The sequence below is a fragment of the Zonotrichia leucophrys genome, chromosome 1 (genome assembly GCF_028769735.1).
Source record: "Zonotrichia leucophrys gambelii isolate GWCS_2022_RI chromosome 1, RI_Zleu_2.0, whole genome shotgun sequence".
Lineage (NCBI taxonomy): Eukaryota > Metazoa > Chordata > Aves > Passeriformes > Passerellidae > Zonotrichia > Zonotrichia leucophrys.
The window spans coordinates 16,633,159-16,648,883 of NC_088169.1; the positions used below are offsets into that span (position 1 = coordinate 16,633,159).

The following is a 15,725-nucleotide window of genomic DNA, read 5'->3' on the forward strand; positions in this document are numbered from 1 at the left end:
CATATTGCAGTACAGTTGTCTGAAAAAGCATTGACCTTGAAAAGCAACTGCTTCAAAACACATGCTCATTATGTGAAGAGAGTGAACATATATAGCATTATAGCAGGAAGCTTCAACACCAGGATTTTGTACTGAGTAAAAATAGAGCAGAACATTTTGATCGATGACGAAACACTGGGATAATTTAGGCATCCCAAAAGATGATTTTCAGATAATGGACAGTGCAGGAAAAAAATAGGATTATCAAAAAAAATCTGTAGAGTCACACAACACTAAATTCTTACAACACACTGTAAGTATCTTGGTATTTTGCATAAAGCTTCAGCTCTTGAAAGCAAACAGCTCCACCAGAGTCTTCTGTGTGCTGTCTGTTTTAGTAACAAGTAGGAGTAGCCCTGGAGAAGAGCCCCCACTCAGAGAGCTCATTCTCAAGCAGAAACTGAAGGCAAAATGTGCTGTGCTTTGTTATTTTATCTTTGTGTACCTTTGCATGCTTAGGACATTTAAAGTAGAACACATTGATTATTCTGGTCTGGAACACTTGGAAAAGGCATAAGTACAAACAGAAATTCTGTGATTATCACTGTTATTTATTACCCCTGCTAGGAAAGGTATCCAGCTTCATGCAGGTGCAATGAGGTGTAGCAGCAAACATGCATGTGGCAAGCAAGCTGAGGTGCTTTCACATTAACTAAAAAGAAAATATAGGAAGCATGTTGCATTCATGATGCCACAGAGAGATTTGTATTGCAGACTGCTCTTTTTGGGAGCCGATTCCTCATGCTTGTTTTAGATATTCTTCAGCAACCCTGATCTCAGCAGGCAGCCTGCCTTGGAAACCCTCATGTACTACTCCCTTTATGGATCCAACACAATTAATGAGTGAGGTTTTTGTCTAATGAAGGAGTTACTGAAATAGCAGAACTTTTCTATGAAGATAAATGACAAACACTAACCCTCCAAGTTAGCTTTTAGTTTTAGTCAAAGTAGGACCCTTAAGGGGCAGTCACACAGTTACCATTCAGCAAAGGCAAGAAAATGTCAGAAATGAATGAAACAATTCAAATACATAGTTCAAGGTAAGAATCTCAATTCCACAAGCTGAAGCCCACAGTAAAAGGTCATGGTCTAAAAGTCTGGCATTGAAAGCTTAAAATCAAAAGATCAAATCTGAACTCTGTTTGGAGCTGCAATTTTTTTTTATTTTATCATGTGGAAAAGGAGGATTTATTAATTGGAATAAACCCCAGATCTATTATCTCATATACAGAATAACATTCAGAATTTGCAATTTCCTGATTTTTTTAAACGAATTCTATTAAAGAACTGGAAAATATTTATAATGCAGCAACAGTCATGCCGCACACACAGCTGAACATGCTCTAAACTAATTTGCTCAGATGCTGGTAACCTTTTACTTTCAGGAATAGGAGGTATGACTATAATGTTACACTGACACAGGAATATAAAAGTCAGTCATGTCTTGTTTACAAAAAACCTTATTCTGGAACCTCAAATAGTGGATAAAGTTTTAAGCCTTTTACTCTTGTAAGAATGACTCTTTTTTCTTTTCTTGAATGACAGATTTTGTGTGTGCTTATATATATAATATATATATAAAAATAGTACTATTATTCATAGAGTTCCTCCTTTTTATTATTTTTGCAGAAATGTATGACTTGTGCTAGAGAAGATATAACAAGCTACTTGCATAACTATAGCATGACTACATTTGTGTGGACACAAAAGGTCTAATAAAAAATGCTTTCCAGAAGCCCCCAAATATCTTGTAAGCAGCCAATGCAAACACTTCCAATATGATGTGAGATACACTACTGCATGTTGGAATTAATTCTAAAGAGATATTTAGAACTATGACAGTGGTAAAGACAATTCAGGCCAATATTCTGGACCACTGGCAGAATACAATTAAATATCTTGCCTACAGCTACTGAATTTGCCTAGCTCAGGACAAAGCTTGTATGAGTAGAAAAGAATAAAACATTTATTCTTGTATCAATAAAAAAATTGAGCAAGTTCAAGGTTGTTTACAGGAAATTAAACTCTAGCAAAGAAAAGAATTTCTAGAAGGATAAAAAAATTGCCTTTTTTCAAATCAAGTTGTCTGAAGTTCAGAAATGATCTAGTAATTTAAGAGTAAAATCTAATGACAAAAGTCAAGTTTATAATATCTTTATTTTAAAAGGCAGGACACTCGGGACAGAGCAAAAAAATGCACACAAAGACAGGGGAACATCTGTGACAATTCAGTCTAGCAAACATTCACAGAATCTTTGACAGAAGAAAGGCAACACAGAGCAATAGTATGAGAAGCAATATTTTACAGTAGTGGCAAGTCCAGGTGGAATACATGTCACTCATAATTCGAGATGAATTGTCATGTACCAGTTAGGTATGTTATTCAAACATCAAATATTTACTTCATCATAAAATTGATGTAAGCAGAATCACATTCCATTAGAGCTTTCAACATTTTCATAAGCATTTACACAACTTCTATACAGAAAATTAGGTAGAGGAACACAGACTCTTCACTACTCAGGAATTGGGTTAAGCTGCATTTATGGCACAGAACAATTTTGCAACATTAGACCATTGCCAGGACAACTTGAACAGAGTTAGCAGGTAGAGCTGGGCAGGAAACATTTCAGGAAAATAGGGAGTAGGAAAAGAAAAGATAAAGGTAAGCATATGCCAAAATAGCAGGAACTTGGTGTTGTAGCTACTGCTATTTCTTCCATTTCATATGAAGAAATGCTTATTCTTCTGTGGGTTCTTCTCTCAAAGGAGCTGTTCCCCTTTGTGAAAATATTTGAGTACTTTGGAACAAGGACTTAAATCTAACTGTTTCAAAGTTAATGAAGGGCCTTTTTCACAAGGCCATATTCAGCACCTCTGTGGTCCTTTCACTGTTTTAACAAGATGAAACAGCTTCAGACAATGTCCTCCAGAATAACCTCTAACTTCTGGTTTAGGGCATTCACTTGTTAGATCTAAGATCTTGGTTCAAGCCTCTGGTTTAAATAACAAAGACCCTGCACTCAAGTTCCTCACATTCTAAAAAATAATGCTGCCTCCAAAATATTTGTTATTTTGAGAGTATCTCTGGTGACTGGCAATTCCATCCTGGGGGTGAAGAATCTTCACAATAAAAGGTTAGTGGTTATCAGCCACTTCCTTCGAAAAGTTTTGGTTTTGGTAATTTGGCATTATAACAAAAAAGTACTTCATAAAAAATATTCCCAACCAGCTCTAATAACACACACGATTTTTTTCAGTTCAGAGTTAAAGTAACATTATATGTTTCTTAGCAGTCAAGACATTATATTGATGAATGATATATAAAGCAAAACAAGATTCCAGTTGTCTTATGTTATATGCAAGATAGAAAGATCCAGATATGAAGGAAAATGTAAAATGGTCAAAGGGTTCAAGAGCAGGAATAAATACCTTCTTTAGCCACACAAGCCACAACATAAGTACCACCGTTTTACATAAATGACCGCTTTCCTCAGCTAATTCCAGAAAATGGATGTAGGTGGAGCTACTGAAGGACAGGAAGCAGACTCTAGTGAATCAGAGCAGGTGAGAAGGATTCTGGAGTAAACATCTTCTATTACTGACATAGGTATAACACCTGAACACAAGCTGAAATACCAAGTGTCCACCACCCACCACCCCCCTTTCTCTTTAAGCACATAATTCTCTGGTTATTTATGTGAAAACACAGTAAGTCAACAAACCACTGAAACAGTTTAGATAGCATGACTTTATGGCCCTTTCAGAGAGGAGTGTTTCAGAGAGTGGTATAGAGCATAACTGAACCATGCAAATATATGCAGCCCATTCCTCTCACCCAATCCTGTGAGCTCCATCTGCTTATTTTTATTCAATATTCTTTACTGTGATTTAAAAAAGTATAAGATTAGAAATATTTTAGAGCCAAACAGCTCTAAGAGAAACAAAACTATTTCCCTTTGAGTCCTGCAAAGTTATGTATATGCTGTTATTTTATTAGCATCATTAAGGTCCTCTATGTTATATAATGGAGCCATGTGATGCTTTTAATCTTTTAAAATCAATATACACCATTAAGATGTCGCTTAATCCATTTTCCCATAGAATGTATTCATTTCCTTCTGTGTATAAACAAAGAGAGCAGTGGTACCCATTGTAGGGTGAAAATATTCTTCATTAATATAGTACTTTATATATGGAAACATGCATTTTGATATTTTTTCCACCTGTCTAACAATTCATGCTTCTGGAATCCACAAATTTCTATATATACTACACACACAAGCACTTTGTACTATCTTTACCTAAAGACTAACAGCAGGGAAAAAAATTGTGAAGGACTGGACAAAAGTATATCAACTGTAATGCATTCATGTTATGGGTGCAATGCAGGATTCCTTGCCGCTCAACAGGGGACAGAAAACATGCCATGCTCTGCTGCTATAGCTGGAGGAAGCAACTAAGCACATGGACAGTTGCAAATCTTGAGAGAAGCGTGAGGTTTTTGTCCCTCCTGTTAAAAGCACATTTTTTCCTGCCATTCTCTACACAGGTGTGCACATTCCAACTCACCAGGTGTCAAAGGTGGTTTGTCTCTTGGGGTGGTTTGTCACCGTGCTGCTGTCTGCTGGTAACACCGAGGCTCTGTTGGACACATTGTTCTCTATGTAGGTGCTGTCTGGCCGTGGAGATGGAACTGAAGAGGGGAACAGCAAACAATGTACACTGAGCTCTGCCAAAAATCCCAGCTCCCACCTCTCTGCTCCCTCTCTGCCTCTTACAGTGACAGGAGAGCAAAGACACGGTTGTGTTTTGTGTATGATTGAAAAGAAAGCTGATTTTTGTGATCCTTGCAGGGTAATATTTGTTGTAAAATGAGACCATCATCAGAATCTGGGTAAAGTCTTATTAGATTTGAGAACACTTCTATTAGTAGGGAGCTCTCAGTGGGATTGATATTTAAAAACAGTAAAGAGAATAAGAGGTTGGAATACTGTTACTAAAGACATGAAACACTACAGTTTACACTCAGTCTTCACTTTAGACCTTAAAAAAAGTAGCACCCATCTTGGAAAAAAAAATTTGATTTTTGATGTAACTAAGAGATAATGCACTAAAAATTAAAACATCAAAATTAGATATTATGTATTTTTCAAACAGACATACTGTGCTTTTGAAAATACACAACTATATACAGAACATAAATTTATCAGAATTATGAATATCACTAGAAATACCTGCAGTGGACTAAAAATTGACCAGACACTAGTTGGAACATCAGTGCAGCACCACACAATATATCAAAAACAGCATCTGTAAGGTTTTGTTCAAGCTGTAGTACAAAAGTATATGCTAATAAATACTGCTCTAATACAAAGGTTATATTTATATAAATAAGGATTTACCCTTTTCAGAGTAACTTGCTTATATTATTATCACCAGTTTTGCATATACTATTATCAAAGTATTATTTTAAATATAATATCATCTTCCCAAAGCAATAATTAAGTCTAAAATATATTTGTTTGATAAAGTTGAAGAGGAAAACCCTTCTTTTTTATAACAAGGAATTGAATAAACCCCAGCTCTGCAGTTTCTTTAGCACATGATTTATGAAAGTCATTCTTCTTTGGAACTTTTGTTTTACTATATATAAAAAAGAAGGATAATCCATGTAAAATTTTAGGAGCTTTTTATGAATTAATGAAAGCAATTCAGGACTGAGAATTCTTAAGCATCCTCTGCTGTATTTGCAACACAAACACTCAAAAGCATCACTCAAAACAGTACAAGCTTTAATTCTGCTCACAGGTTTTAATATTGCAGTGGGACCCTTGCAAGGATTCTCAGATTTTAACGTGCCCAAATCAGGTCATCAGCCAAGTGATCAACTTGAAGAGGATCAGAGGGAGATTTGTGACTCTGCTTAAGGTTATTAAGTGACTCATAAGCGAATTTCAGCTGATTGGGACTTCTTAAGGTTCAGGGGAGCCCCAGAAGCCTCCTAACATTGCAGTAATCAGCCTCTTATCATCTTTTTCAAAACAATTACCCAGGTTTAGCCACGAGACAGCTGCTCAGAAACCACCATCTTTTGTGTGCCATAACAGAACAATATCTACTTGTGTGCCCACACACAGATCTGTTTTATTATTTATTCTGAACTGGAATTATCTAAGTGTGCTCTTGGCTTGTAGGAAACCCCGATCTTTAATAAGTTTTAACAAAAGAAATGCCACAAGTTTCAAGCCATAAAAGCTAGAGCTACATTTCCATGTAACACAGTATCTGAAACAGATCACTAAGTATGTCTATGTGCTACAAATGCACAGGTATAAATAGAGTCTTTATGAGAATTGAAAATAACAGTTTAAAACATTAATTAACTGCCTACTTTGGTAATATTAATTTTGTTCATTTTTCCCTGATAAATTATATTCTGCTTTACAAAGTACTGCAGTGGATGTACTTTCCAATTAAAGTGAGCTATCATTTACAAATAAACAATAGGGTACCAATGCAGTTCCTGCAAACTCATCCTCTGAAAGCTGAGTAACAATTATTGTCCCAATAAACCTTTGTAGTTATTCATACTAATTCTCTGCATTAATTTCTAGTACTTAATTTATATTCCATGCTAAAATTCTGGATTAAATTTGAAAGATCCACCATGAAATTACCTCTGTAAAAGCTGCCAACTCTTCTCGGAACAGGGTCATTATACAGAATTCTATTCTCCTTAGTAGATGCTCCATCTTCTGTGTGTGGATCATGATATGCTCCACCCTATGCAAAAGAACAATAATCTATTTAAAATGAAAGACTGTAAACTGATTTTCAGTTTTAAACCAATATACATAAGCAAGAAAACTCCAAATTCAACCACACAAAGAAAACTCCAAATTCACCACACAAATTTCCTTTCATATTAATAATAACTGCAAATATCAAATCACAGACTATGTAATCAATAATTACTTGGTTTTGCTGCTTGCTTGCTTCTTTCCAAAATGACAAAAATGGCATTAACAATATTTCACCTCTAAGTTGTAATTTTAAAGACATGAATCTGATTCAGGCCCTCAGAATTTCAACCTGAATGAAACACAACTGTAAGATGTTGTAAACAAACATCTCTGAAGGAATCTTTTACTGGAGGCTTGTTAAATTAATTTCTGATGGAATCTGGTCACTCTGCTACTGGCAAACACTAAAAAGCAGATAGGAATGTATCTTACTGAGGTAATTGCAACACCAAAGCACTATCATTGCTTATCATCTCTTATCTCTTAATATCATTACCTAGAGGTACCAATAATCACAAAATCTACTGTATGCAAAATAATAGAAAGTCTCTGAACTAAGAAATCTATAGGCAAAGTTCTTCAGTCAGACAGGACAGCTAAAAGCATTTCATTACCTCTAATTTATTTTCATTTCATTAACCTCTACTTTCCTGAAAACAGTACTGGAAGTACTTCAAGTAAAAGTTTATGTGAGCTAGTAGAAACATCCTTATGCACATAATTAGCCACCAAATATGACTTAATCCCACTCTTAAACGAATCAGAAACTACAACTTTCCCTCAGTATGGAATGACCACATGAAATTTAATGCTCTCTCCACGACCCCCCCTTAGGAAACTTCTGAAACCCCTGTACTAACTGAAATCTAGAATATCCAAGAAGGACAAAGATTAAAAACCAAAGCCACAAAAAGAACTAACCAAAACTAAAAACTGGGACTTCAATTCACTGCACAAGTGATTTGCAAAATTTACTTTGCTTTTTGTGGATGAAGTTCTGGTCTCACTCTCTCAGAGAAAACAAACCTTGAAACTGAGTCCAGAACTGCAGCTAAAACAATGCTTCAAATCCCAGCTGGATTCTTCAAAATTTACCAGAGGCTGAAGCATTTGATTAAATTACTACTTGTATTAGATACCTCTTTTTTATCATCAGTTAAATTTCAAACATGAGACAGTAATAGCAACTTGTATTTGATTTTTTCTGCTTAACGCTTTTTGTGTCATTTAATTTACATGTTAAAAAAACCCGCTTAAAACAAAACTGTTGTGCTGAGACTTGAAAAGTCCTAAAACTAAGACTGGATGAGAGATTTTTCTTGATTTTTTTCTTAAGTAAGATTTAAAGCTTGTCAAAAAAAAGAATGGTTTTCTTTAAAAAGACTTGGTAGAGCTATAAGAAGAAAATCAATGAGAAATTAGAAACGTGGAAGTGAGGAAACTTCACCAAAGATGAGCAGAGGAAAAAAGCCTAGGAGAACTGATCAGAAAAAATATGTATGAAACCAGTAAAGAATCTATGAGAACACATACTATTAATGAGTTTTTTATTTCACTAATCCTGAAGGGAGTGAAATTTTCTGACTCTTAATGCATAATGTAGAAAGGGGGGGAAAATGAGGATAGGAAGGAGCCAAAGAATGACTTCTTTATGAAAATGTCTTCATGAGGCATAAGAAGATTGACAATTTGATTTGTTACTGAGAGGAGTACAAACAAATAAAAAACAGCTTTGTGAATTCACAGCCTTAGCATCCATTTCAGAACAGTAATTTTCCTTTCACACTTCTAATGGTTGAAATACAGATTTAAGAGCACTAAGTGAAGGCTGAAGTTTTAAAAATACTGACCATAAGAGATAAAGTTCTTTATCTTGAATGAACAGACTTTCCAAAGCAAATGAAAATGAACAAAAACATAAGCATTACAATACACATCGATTTTCCTTTAAAATAAAAATCTGTCAACTCATTTTAAATAACAAAGAATGATCCAATAAAAACAATTGGCCTCTAAATAGTACAAAATAAAATTAAAATTACTTCAAATTACTATCTGCTGTATACTGCAGAAAATGAACTGAAGAATACAAGACAGTGTGACCTTTTATTATCAAAAACTGAAACACTGATATTACTGCCTTTCCAAATAATGTCCTGAAAAATAAGTAACATTTAATTTGACTGAAATGAGAGAGATAAAAATAAGTACATAGGAAAAAACTGTCTTTGAAATGGAGCTGCTGTAATCCCTTCTAGGTAGCTTTTTAAAAATTATTATTCCATTGCACTTCTATTTTGATTTTTTCTCATGTTTGAATACTCATAGACTTAAATGGAGGAGATGTACAATGGATGAAAAAACATATTATGTTGTTTTTTCTCTGCTGGATGAGGAGACAACCACTACCTGAAACTCTTCTTTTTACGGTACTTGTAGACCCCTATTAGGTCAGCTTCACATATTTCTTAGACAAACTACTAAGTGGGCAGAGTATTTTAGCTTCTCTTAGTAAACCATCATCTTTGGACCTTAAATATTATTTGCAGGTCTTGGACTTTCTTCAGTTTGTCAATAAATCTGAACTAGATGCTCTCTCCTTAGAAGTCAGTTTATGACAGGTGTAGGCATAGAGAAACAAACACTCATTTTTCTATTTGTCTCTGCACCATTTTGTTAATAGAGAAATTTAAAGCTTTGAGAACAAATACAGTCCTCTTTACATATCTGATGTGTAAAACATGAGATAATTCAGAAGAGTTGTGTAACAAATGTAAATCAACACCAGAACCAGCCTGTCCTCTACTCTGTAATTAATGCTCACAGGAAAACACAACCAGGTATCCACTGACAGTAACCACTGTGAGGAGTCAATTTACCAGTAGCCACTACAACATGAAATCTCTAGATTGCACCTGTTATTTATCATACCAATCTAAATAAATATTGCAAGCTTTGATATTTCTCTAGTAAATTAGTATTTCAGCAATAATGTCCTGCTATACCTGAATGAAACACTGGCTTCAAAAATTAACATTAGCATTCATAACAGAAATACATATAGAAAAGCTAAATAAAACCACAAATGAGAAAGACAATTAACAAAATGATACAGTAAAAATGACATCAGACCATGTAACCAAGGACTAAAAACAACTAATGAAATTTTAACTTTGGAGATGACTTTTCCATTCTCACATTTCAGTACTTTAAGATAATGGTATTCATAGCCCATTTTTTCAAAGTACCTTGAAATATTCGGCCCTTCTGAAAAAAAGCCCCCAACAAAATCCCCATATTGTACAGGACAAATAAATTAATAACTCCAAAGAAACAAACAGAAGACAGAAAGCAGGCCACTGCCCCACATGAGTTAAAAAGAGAAAGGTAAACCCTCAAACAAGAGGCAATATTTTGGACTAACCCTATTAGAATCTTCTGTACAGTCTTCTCGTGATGAGCCAACAGACCTGGTGAGTGACTTATGCTGCACCTGTGGAGATAACAGTTGCAGGCTGTTTGCTCTGGCTGCCATCCCTTGCCCTACGCTTAAGCCACCCTCTGAGCCCTTTGACCTCACTCTGTCCCGGCTCACATACATAGAGTGTCTATGAGGGCGCTGCTGGGAAGAAAAAGGACTGGTATAACCTAGACCATAGGAAAAAGATTCATGTGGAGCAGACAGAGAGTGGGAATGGCTTCCATCCATGTGATCTGGCAGTTTTAACTCCTCCATTGTTTTGGAGTGTCTGGTTGGTGGCCTTCGAGTGTCCAGGGTGCCCTCGCTGCGGTTGTTCCTGGCCGACGGACTGAGCATAGTTCTGTTATCGCTGTGCCGGGGAGCGCTCGGGCTCGTTGGAGAGTTCAGGTCCATACAGCTGGATGGAAAATACCTACTGGTGTTTGGTTCTGCAGCTTGGGCCCTGGCCTCAGAAAGGTTGCCCACGGATTTAGAGTCTGTCAGAACTCCATGGCTCTTGGACTTTGTCCGATAGGAGGGACTCTTAGAGGACTGTGGGATGGTGTCGATGTAGCTGTGGCGACTGTGCTTGTCGCCAGGCTGCAGCGTCCCCGTTTTGCTCTGAGAGGTTTCCATAAAGGAGTGCCGGTTCTGCTGAGATCTGGTGTTAGACTTCAGGTACTTGGTGCCTGAACCATCAGAACTTTTGGTGTCCACATTAAAATCAAACTCTGTTTTTCCCTTTGGTTCCTTTGGGCTGAGCAGATGTGGCATGTTATTATTGGCTATATCCTTGTTGCCAGATCCAGGTGTGTTGCTTGGTTTTTTTGCGTGCATTGGGCTAGGGGCAGGTCCAGGAAGGTTTCCATTTAAAAAGCTTTCATTTGCTGGAAGCCCCTCTTCTCTTGGCCCGCCAGCCCCTAGTGGCATATCCTTGCTGTTTGATCTGTGGTGTGACTGCAAAGCAGAACTTTTGCTGGCTTGATTTCTATATTAAAATGCATAAAGAAGCATTAATATATCAGATTACTTATTCATGTATTAATAACTTCAAAAAAGTACACCCATTTCAGTTGCCATTTAAAACCAAAAATTTAACTGCAGTAAGATCAAGTAAGGCACCAGAAGGTTCACTACAATAACAGATTTGCAAGTGCTCATACATAGTTGTTTCTGGTTATAATCTGATGGCAAACTCTGCTCTGGTTAATGATTTTGCTGACAAAACCCCTGAAGATATCAAATCTAATAATAGAAATTCCAATATATATTTGCACATTTATGCATGTGTGTATGATGTGAGTACATTGCTAAGTGAAGCATTACATTATAAAAATTAGCTGCATATCAATCGAAAAAATCTTAAATACACCTGGCATATCAAAGGAAGGTAGAACAATCATGTATGTCAGCACTGTCAAAAAGCCCTGATACAATCAAAGCTCCAGGCTGTCTTGTGCATTCCTGGTTTGGAGGAGGAGGGGAGAGGAAAGGAGGGGAAAAGAGGTTATTGTTCAGATGGAGTGAGCCTGAGCTAGCCCTGGAACACCAAACCCAAAACCAGGTCTACCACAGGAAGACAGCTTTTGTGGGACTTGGCACTATCCCACTATCCCAGTTTTGGTACATTAACTCATTCCAAAGCTGCAGCTGAAAGGCTCTGCAACCAGACTGAGTTGGTGCAGAGCTACTTGGTTGTGTCCTTACCCTCTACTTCCTAGCTCTTCTGGTTTTGGGACTACAGGACTGAGATATGAGTTGGCTCTGCAATACCCGAGACTGATTTTTTTTTTTTTGAGCAGGATTTATTATCTCAGGTTTTCTGGCATTAAAACAGTTCAGCTTCTGGATTTAGGCTGGCACTGCAATAGCCCAGACCGAACAGTGCTGGAGCTGTGCTTGTTTGCTTTGATGGACCTAGGCAGGCTATGAGCAATTAACTTATTTCTGTAACAAATCCATGATGTAACTCAGATACATTACCGAGGGTTGAAATGAGAGCTCACTGGACCTTTGTTGATCCTTTTCTTAATTATAATTGGATAATGCTGGCTGTTTTTATACCTAGGATTTTTGTATTAACCACTCCCAGTGATCTCATAATCTATTTCACTACACCTCCTAAAACTTAGGCAATTTTAATGCCAGTTTAAAATATTTTTCTGTTAACAGCAAGTATATTTTTCAAAACTTTAGAGATAGAGGAAGCTAGTATTTTCATTAGGCAAGACTTTTGGACAAGCTTGCAGTGGATGTAGATCTTTCTTTCTGCTGCCATACATCTAATGGTAAAACTTCTACTCTAAGCATCTGTAAAGGCAGCTAAAACTTTTTGGTGTCTATCTTTGAAAAAGTATAGATTGTGAATGTCTTCCCAAGTCTTAAAATAGAGGAGCAATTTTTTTTTAATCTCACAGGATAAGCTAAAGAAAAACATTGCCAAGATTAAAAGCCTGCATATAGAATATTAAAATATTTTGCATACTTCAGAGAGTGACCTTTATGAACGCATTTATCAGAGCAATACCAAGAAGCTTTTTGTACTGAAGTATTTCATCCAGCAGTAAACCTGGCTCATTGAGGTATGAAAATTAAGTGGCTTCTCTCAAGCTATGTGGGTCCAGCAAGGGAGTCACTGAGCAAACATATCCTGCTAGGAGTCTGAGGTCAAATAGACTAGACACAATCCACAACTGCAACTGCAAAAAAACTCTGTTCATCTCCAATTTGGAATGTGATCAATGTGCACAATTTTCAGGACATTTAGCTGCTACAAATCTGTGTGAACTTTAAGCTTTTAAATATCAAAATCTTGGACAGATTTGTACATATACAGCAGTGGTAGCATTCCAAAGAAAAGAGCATTCCTTTGGAATCTTGGGCATCTTCCAAGCCACAAAATTCCTATTGTTCAAGAAAAAGGCTAACATTTTTTTAAGGTGGATCAGCCAATTATTTTTCTTTGTCATACACAGAAATGGCCTCAATATTGTCTCTGTCTTTTTTTTTAAAAGACACATGCAGCCTGATGCAGAAAGTAAGCAAAAATTTCAGCTTGTGTAGCTGTAAATACTACATCTGCTTCCTTTACTCGGTGAGGCAACACAGAACAGCACACATATCTCAGTGTGCCTAAGCTGTCAAACAACCACCTTTCTTGTAGGTGATGCTGTGTGTGAGCACCACAACAACTCCCTCACTGGCAGAGCAAATGTCAGTGGTAACAGTGACAAGACTACATTTACCTGTTAGATAAAGTGTTGCTGTCTCCATGGTAAGGTTTTCTCTTAGCTGACCGTGAAGGTGAACTTCCACAGCGATCCAAGAGTCTTTGGGTTTGAAACGAAGGGTGGTTCAAACATTGTTCTGTCAAATATCTATCTGCTGGATCTAACTTCAGTAAGTTCTTTGAAAAACAAATGCCAAAGTTTAAATGTTAGTATCTGTATTTACATTAGCAAAAAAACCCCCAGAAACCAAAACAAAAAACCAAACCCAAACCAAACCGAAACAAAAAAAACCCACAACAAAATAAAGAACATTACTGGGTAGTTTTTTTAATCTCCAGAGTTTCTGTGATTAGATGTCACTGCTAGAATAATTTCATGATGCATTAAACTACATATGATACAAAATAAACACATATGTGTTTATTTATATAACACCATATGTGTTATAGGTACATAATTTTATGCACACATATGTGATAGTATGTTTAAAATACAAAGATATCTAAAACTTTAAAAATATGTCTTATATCTATCTATATATGTTTTAAATATTTTTATTTTAACATTTTTTTCAGGATAAACCCTACAACATTGTTTGGAATCAAAAATATTAAGTTTACCAGTAATAAAAAGCTGCAATGAAACAGGCTTTACAGAAAAACAAAACAGCTATATGGGAACATTCTTATGCAAAAACAAACATTATTTTAACATTTAGTATTTTTAAAAATACACAAATAAAAGAGTTCTGTTTTTAGCTTATAGAGTTCAAGTCCACCCATATTTTCAGAGAATTCTCTAAATTGTTTACAATACATTCAGAATAACACTTGCCTTATAATTCTGTTAGATCAGTTGTGATTCTAAATAAAGACACTTCCTGACACGTAGAAAATATTTAATCACAAAACTTGAAAACAGGAGCTTGAGTATTTTTGGGAAGTTTGAAAGGTTTCTTGCAGGAAAAGAGCAATACAGAGTTTACACTGGAATATTCAAACATGCATAACTGTTAGCAAGGTCAAAAGTTTGAATGGCTATTAAGTAAAAAAACCAGCCACTTCTTAAGGGTTGCATGTACTTAAGAGAGAAGAAATCAATGTGTGTCTATGCATACACATGCATAAACATAAACACACACTGCACACACACTGCATTAACACCATACTCAGCCACTCAACCACAAAGTGGCTTTCCCTTCACAGGATCTCTGTACTTCAAAATGGCAAATGCTCAGGAAACAAAGCAAGTGAGCAAACTCCTGTGCAGTTTGGTCATACAGTATGCAGCACCTTTCCTCCTCACACGCTGTACTCAATGATTACCAACTTCTTTCCCCCTCTTTTTCTGGTGCTCATCACTACAGCGGCTCAAAAGGCTGAACAAACATGAGGAGGAGGCCACATGTGATTCCTACATTCCCCCGCAGGAGAGAGGGTGTCCAGAGGCTTCTCTCAAATGCCTACATTACACAGGCTGGATGAAGGGCAAGGAGAACTGGAAGTCCATAGGTTATCACAAGGCTGGGAATCTGCCTGGAATCACAGAGAAGTGGTGGGACAGGGCTCATGGCTGAGGCATGGTCACTGATGGGTACAACTGGTCTCAGATGGAAGGGGATGGACAGGGAGAAGAGTGACACTCCATAAAATTGGCTTCCTGGATCATATCCAATGTCAGCATGGAACAAAAGATTTATCCATGGACAATCTCTAGGTTGGGATTAGAAGGGAAAGGAACATTTGGTACATTATGATGGGAGTTTGTTACCAGCAATGCATTGAAGAGCATGAAGGTGATGAAGAGGAAAACTCTCTTTAACAACAAAAAAAAGCCTCCTGGTCACAGATCCTCACCCTCAGAGCAGACTTCAGCTACCCTGACACCCAGCCTGTGTACATGCTCCAGGAGATTTCTACAATTGGTGGAAACTTCCTAGTGCAGCTTCTGGAGAGGCAAATTAGCCAAGGAGGGGCCTTCAGTTTACTGGAGCTGCTGCTCAACAGCAGTAAAGTACTGGTGAGAAATCTGATCAGAGAAGACACTGAGCTGTAGCAGCCATGAGATGATTACAGATAAGACTGAAAGAAGAGGTGGGAAGGTAAACACCAGAGATAAGACCCAGGACTTCAGGAAAGCAAATTCTATTTTCTAGAAGGAATTACCAGGCATAATCTCCTGGAAAACTAC

At 36.7% G+C, this 15,725-nt stretch overlaps 1 protein-coding gene across 3 annotated transcripts in view; it reads right to left on the reverse strand.

Moving 5' to 3' along the window:
- The window catches only part of CDKL5 (cyclin dependent kinase like 5), a 130,665-nt gene that overhangs the window by 16,799 nt on the left and 98,141 nt on the right, over window positions 1-15,725 (reverse strand). For all 3 annotated transcript variants that reach the window (XM_064707793.1, XM_064707773.1, XM_064707784.1), the window contains exons 11-14: window positions 13,551-13,711; window positions 10,270-11,293; window positions 6,720-6,825; window positions 4,612-4,735 (exon numbers count right to left, since the gene is read on the reverse strand). In XM_064707793.1, the coding sequence (XP_064563863.1) occupies window positions 4,612-4,735; window positions 6,720-6,825; window positions 10,270-11,293; window positions 13,551-13,711 (1,415 nt within the window). The remainder of the gene's footprint in view (window positions 1-4,611; window positions 4,736-6,719; window positions 6,826-10,269; window positions 11,294-13,550; window positions 13,712-15,725) is intronic.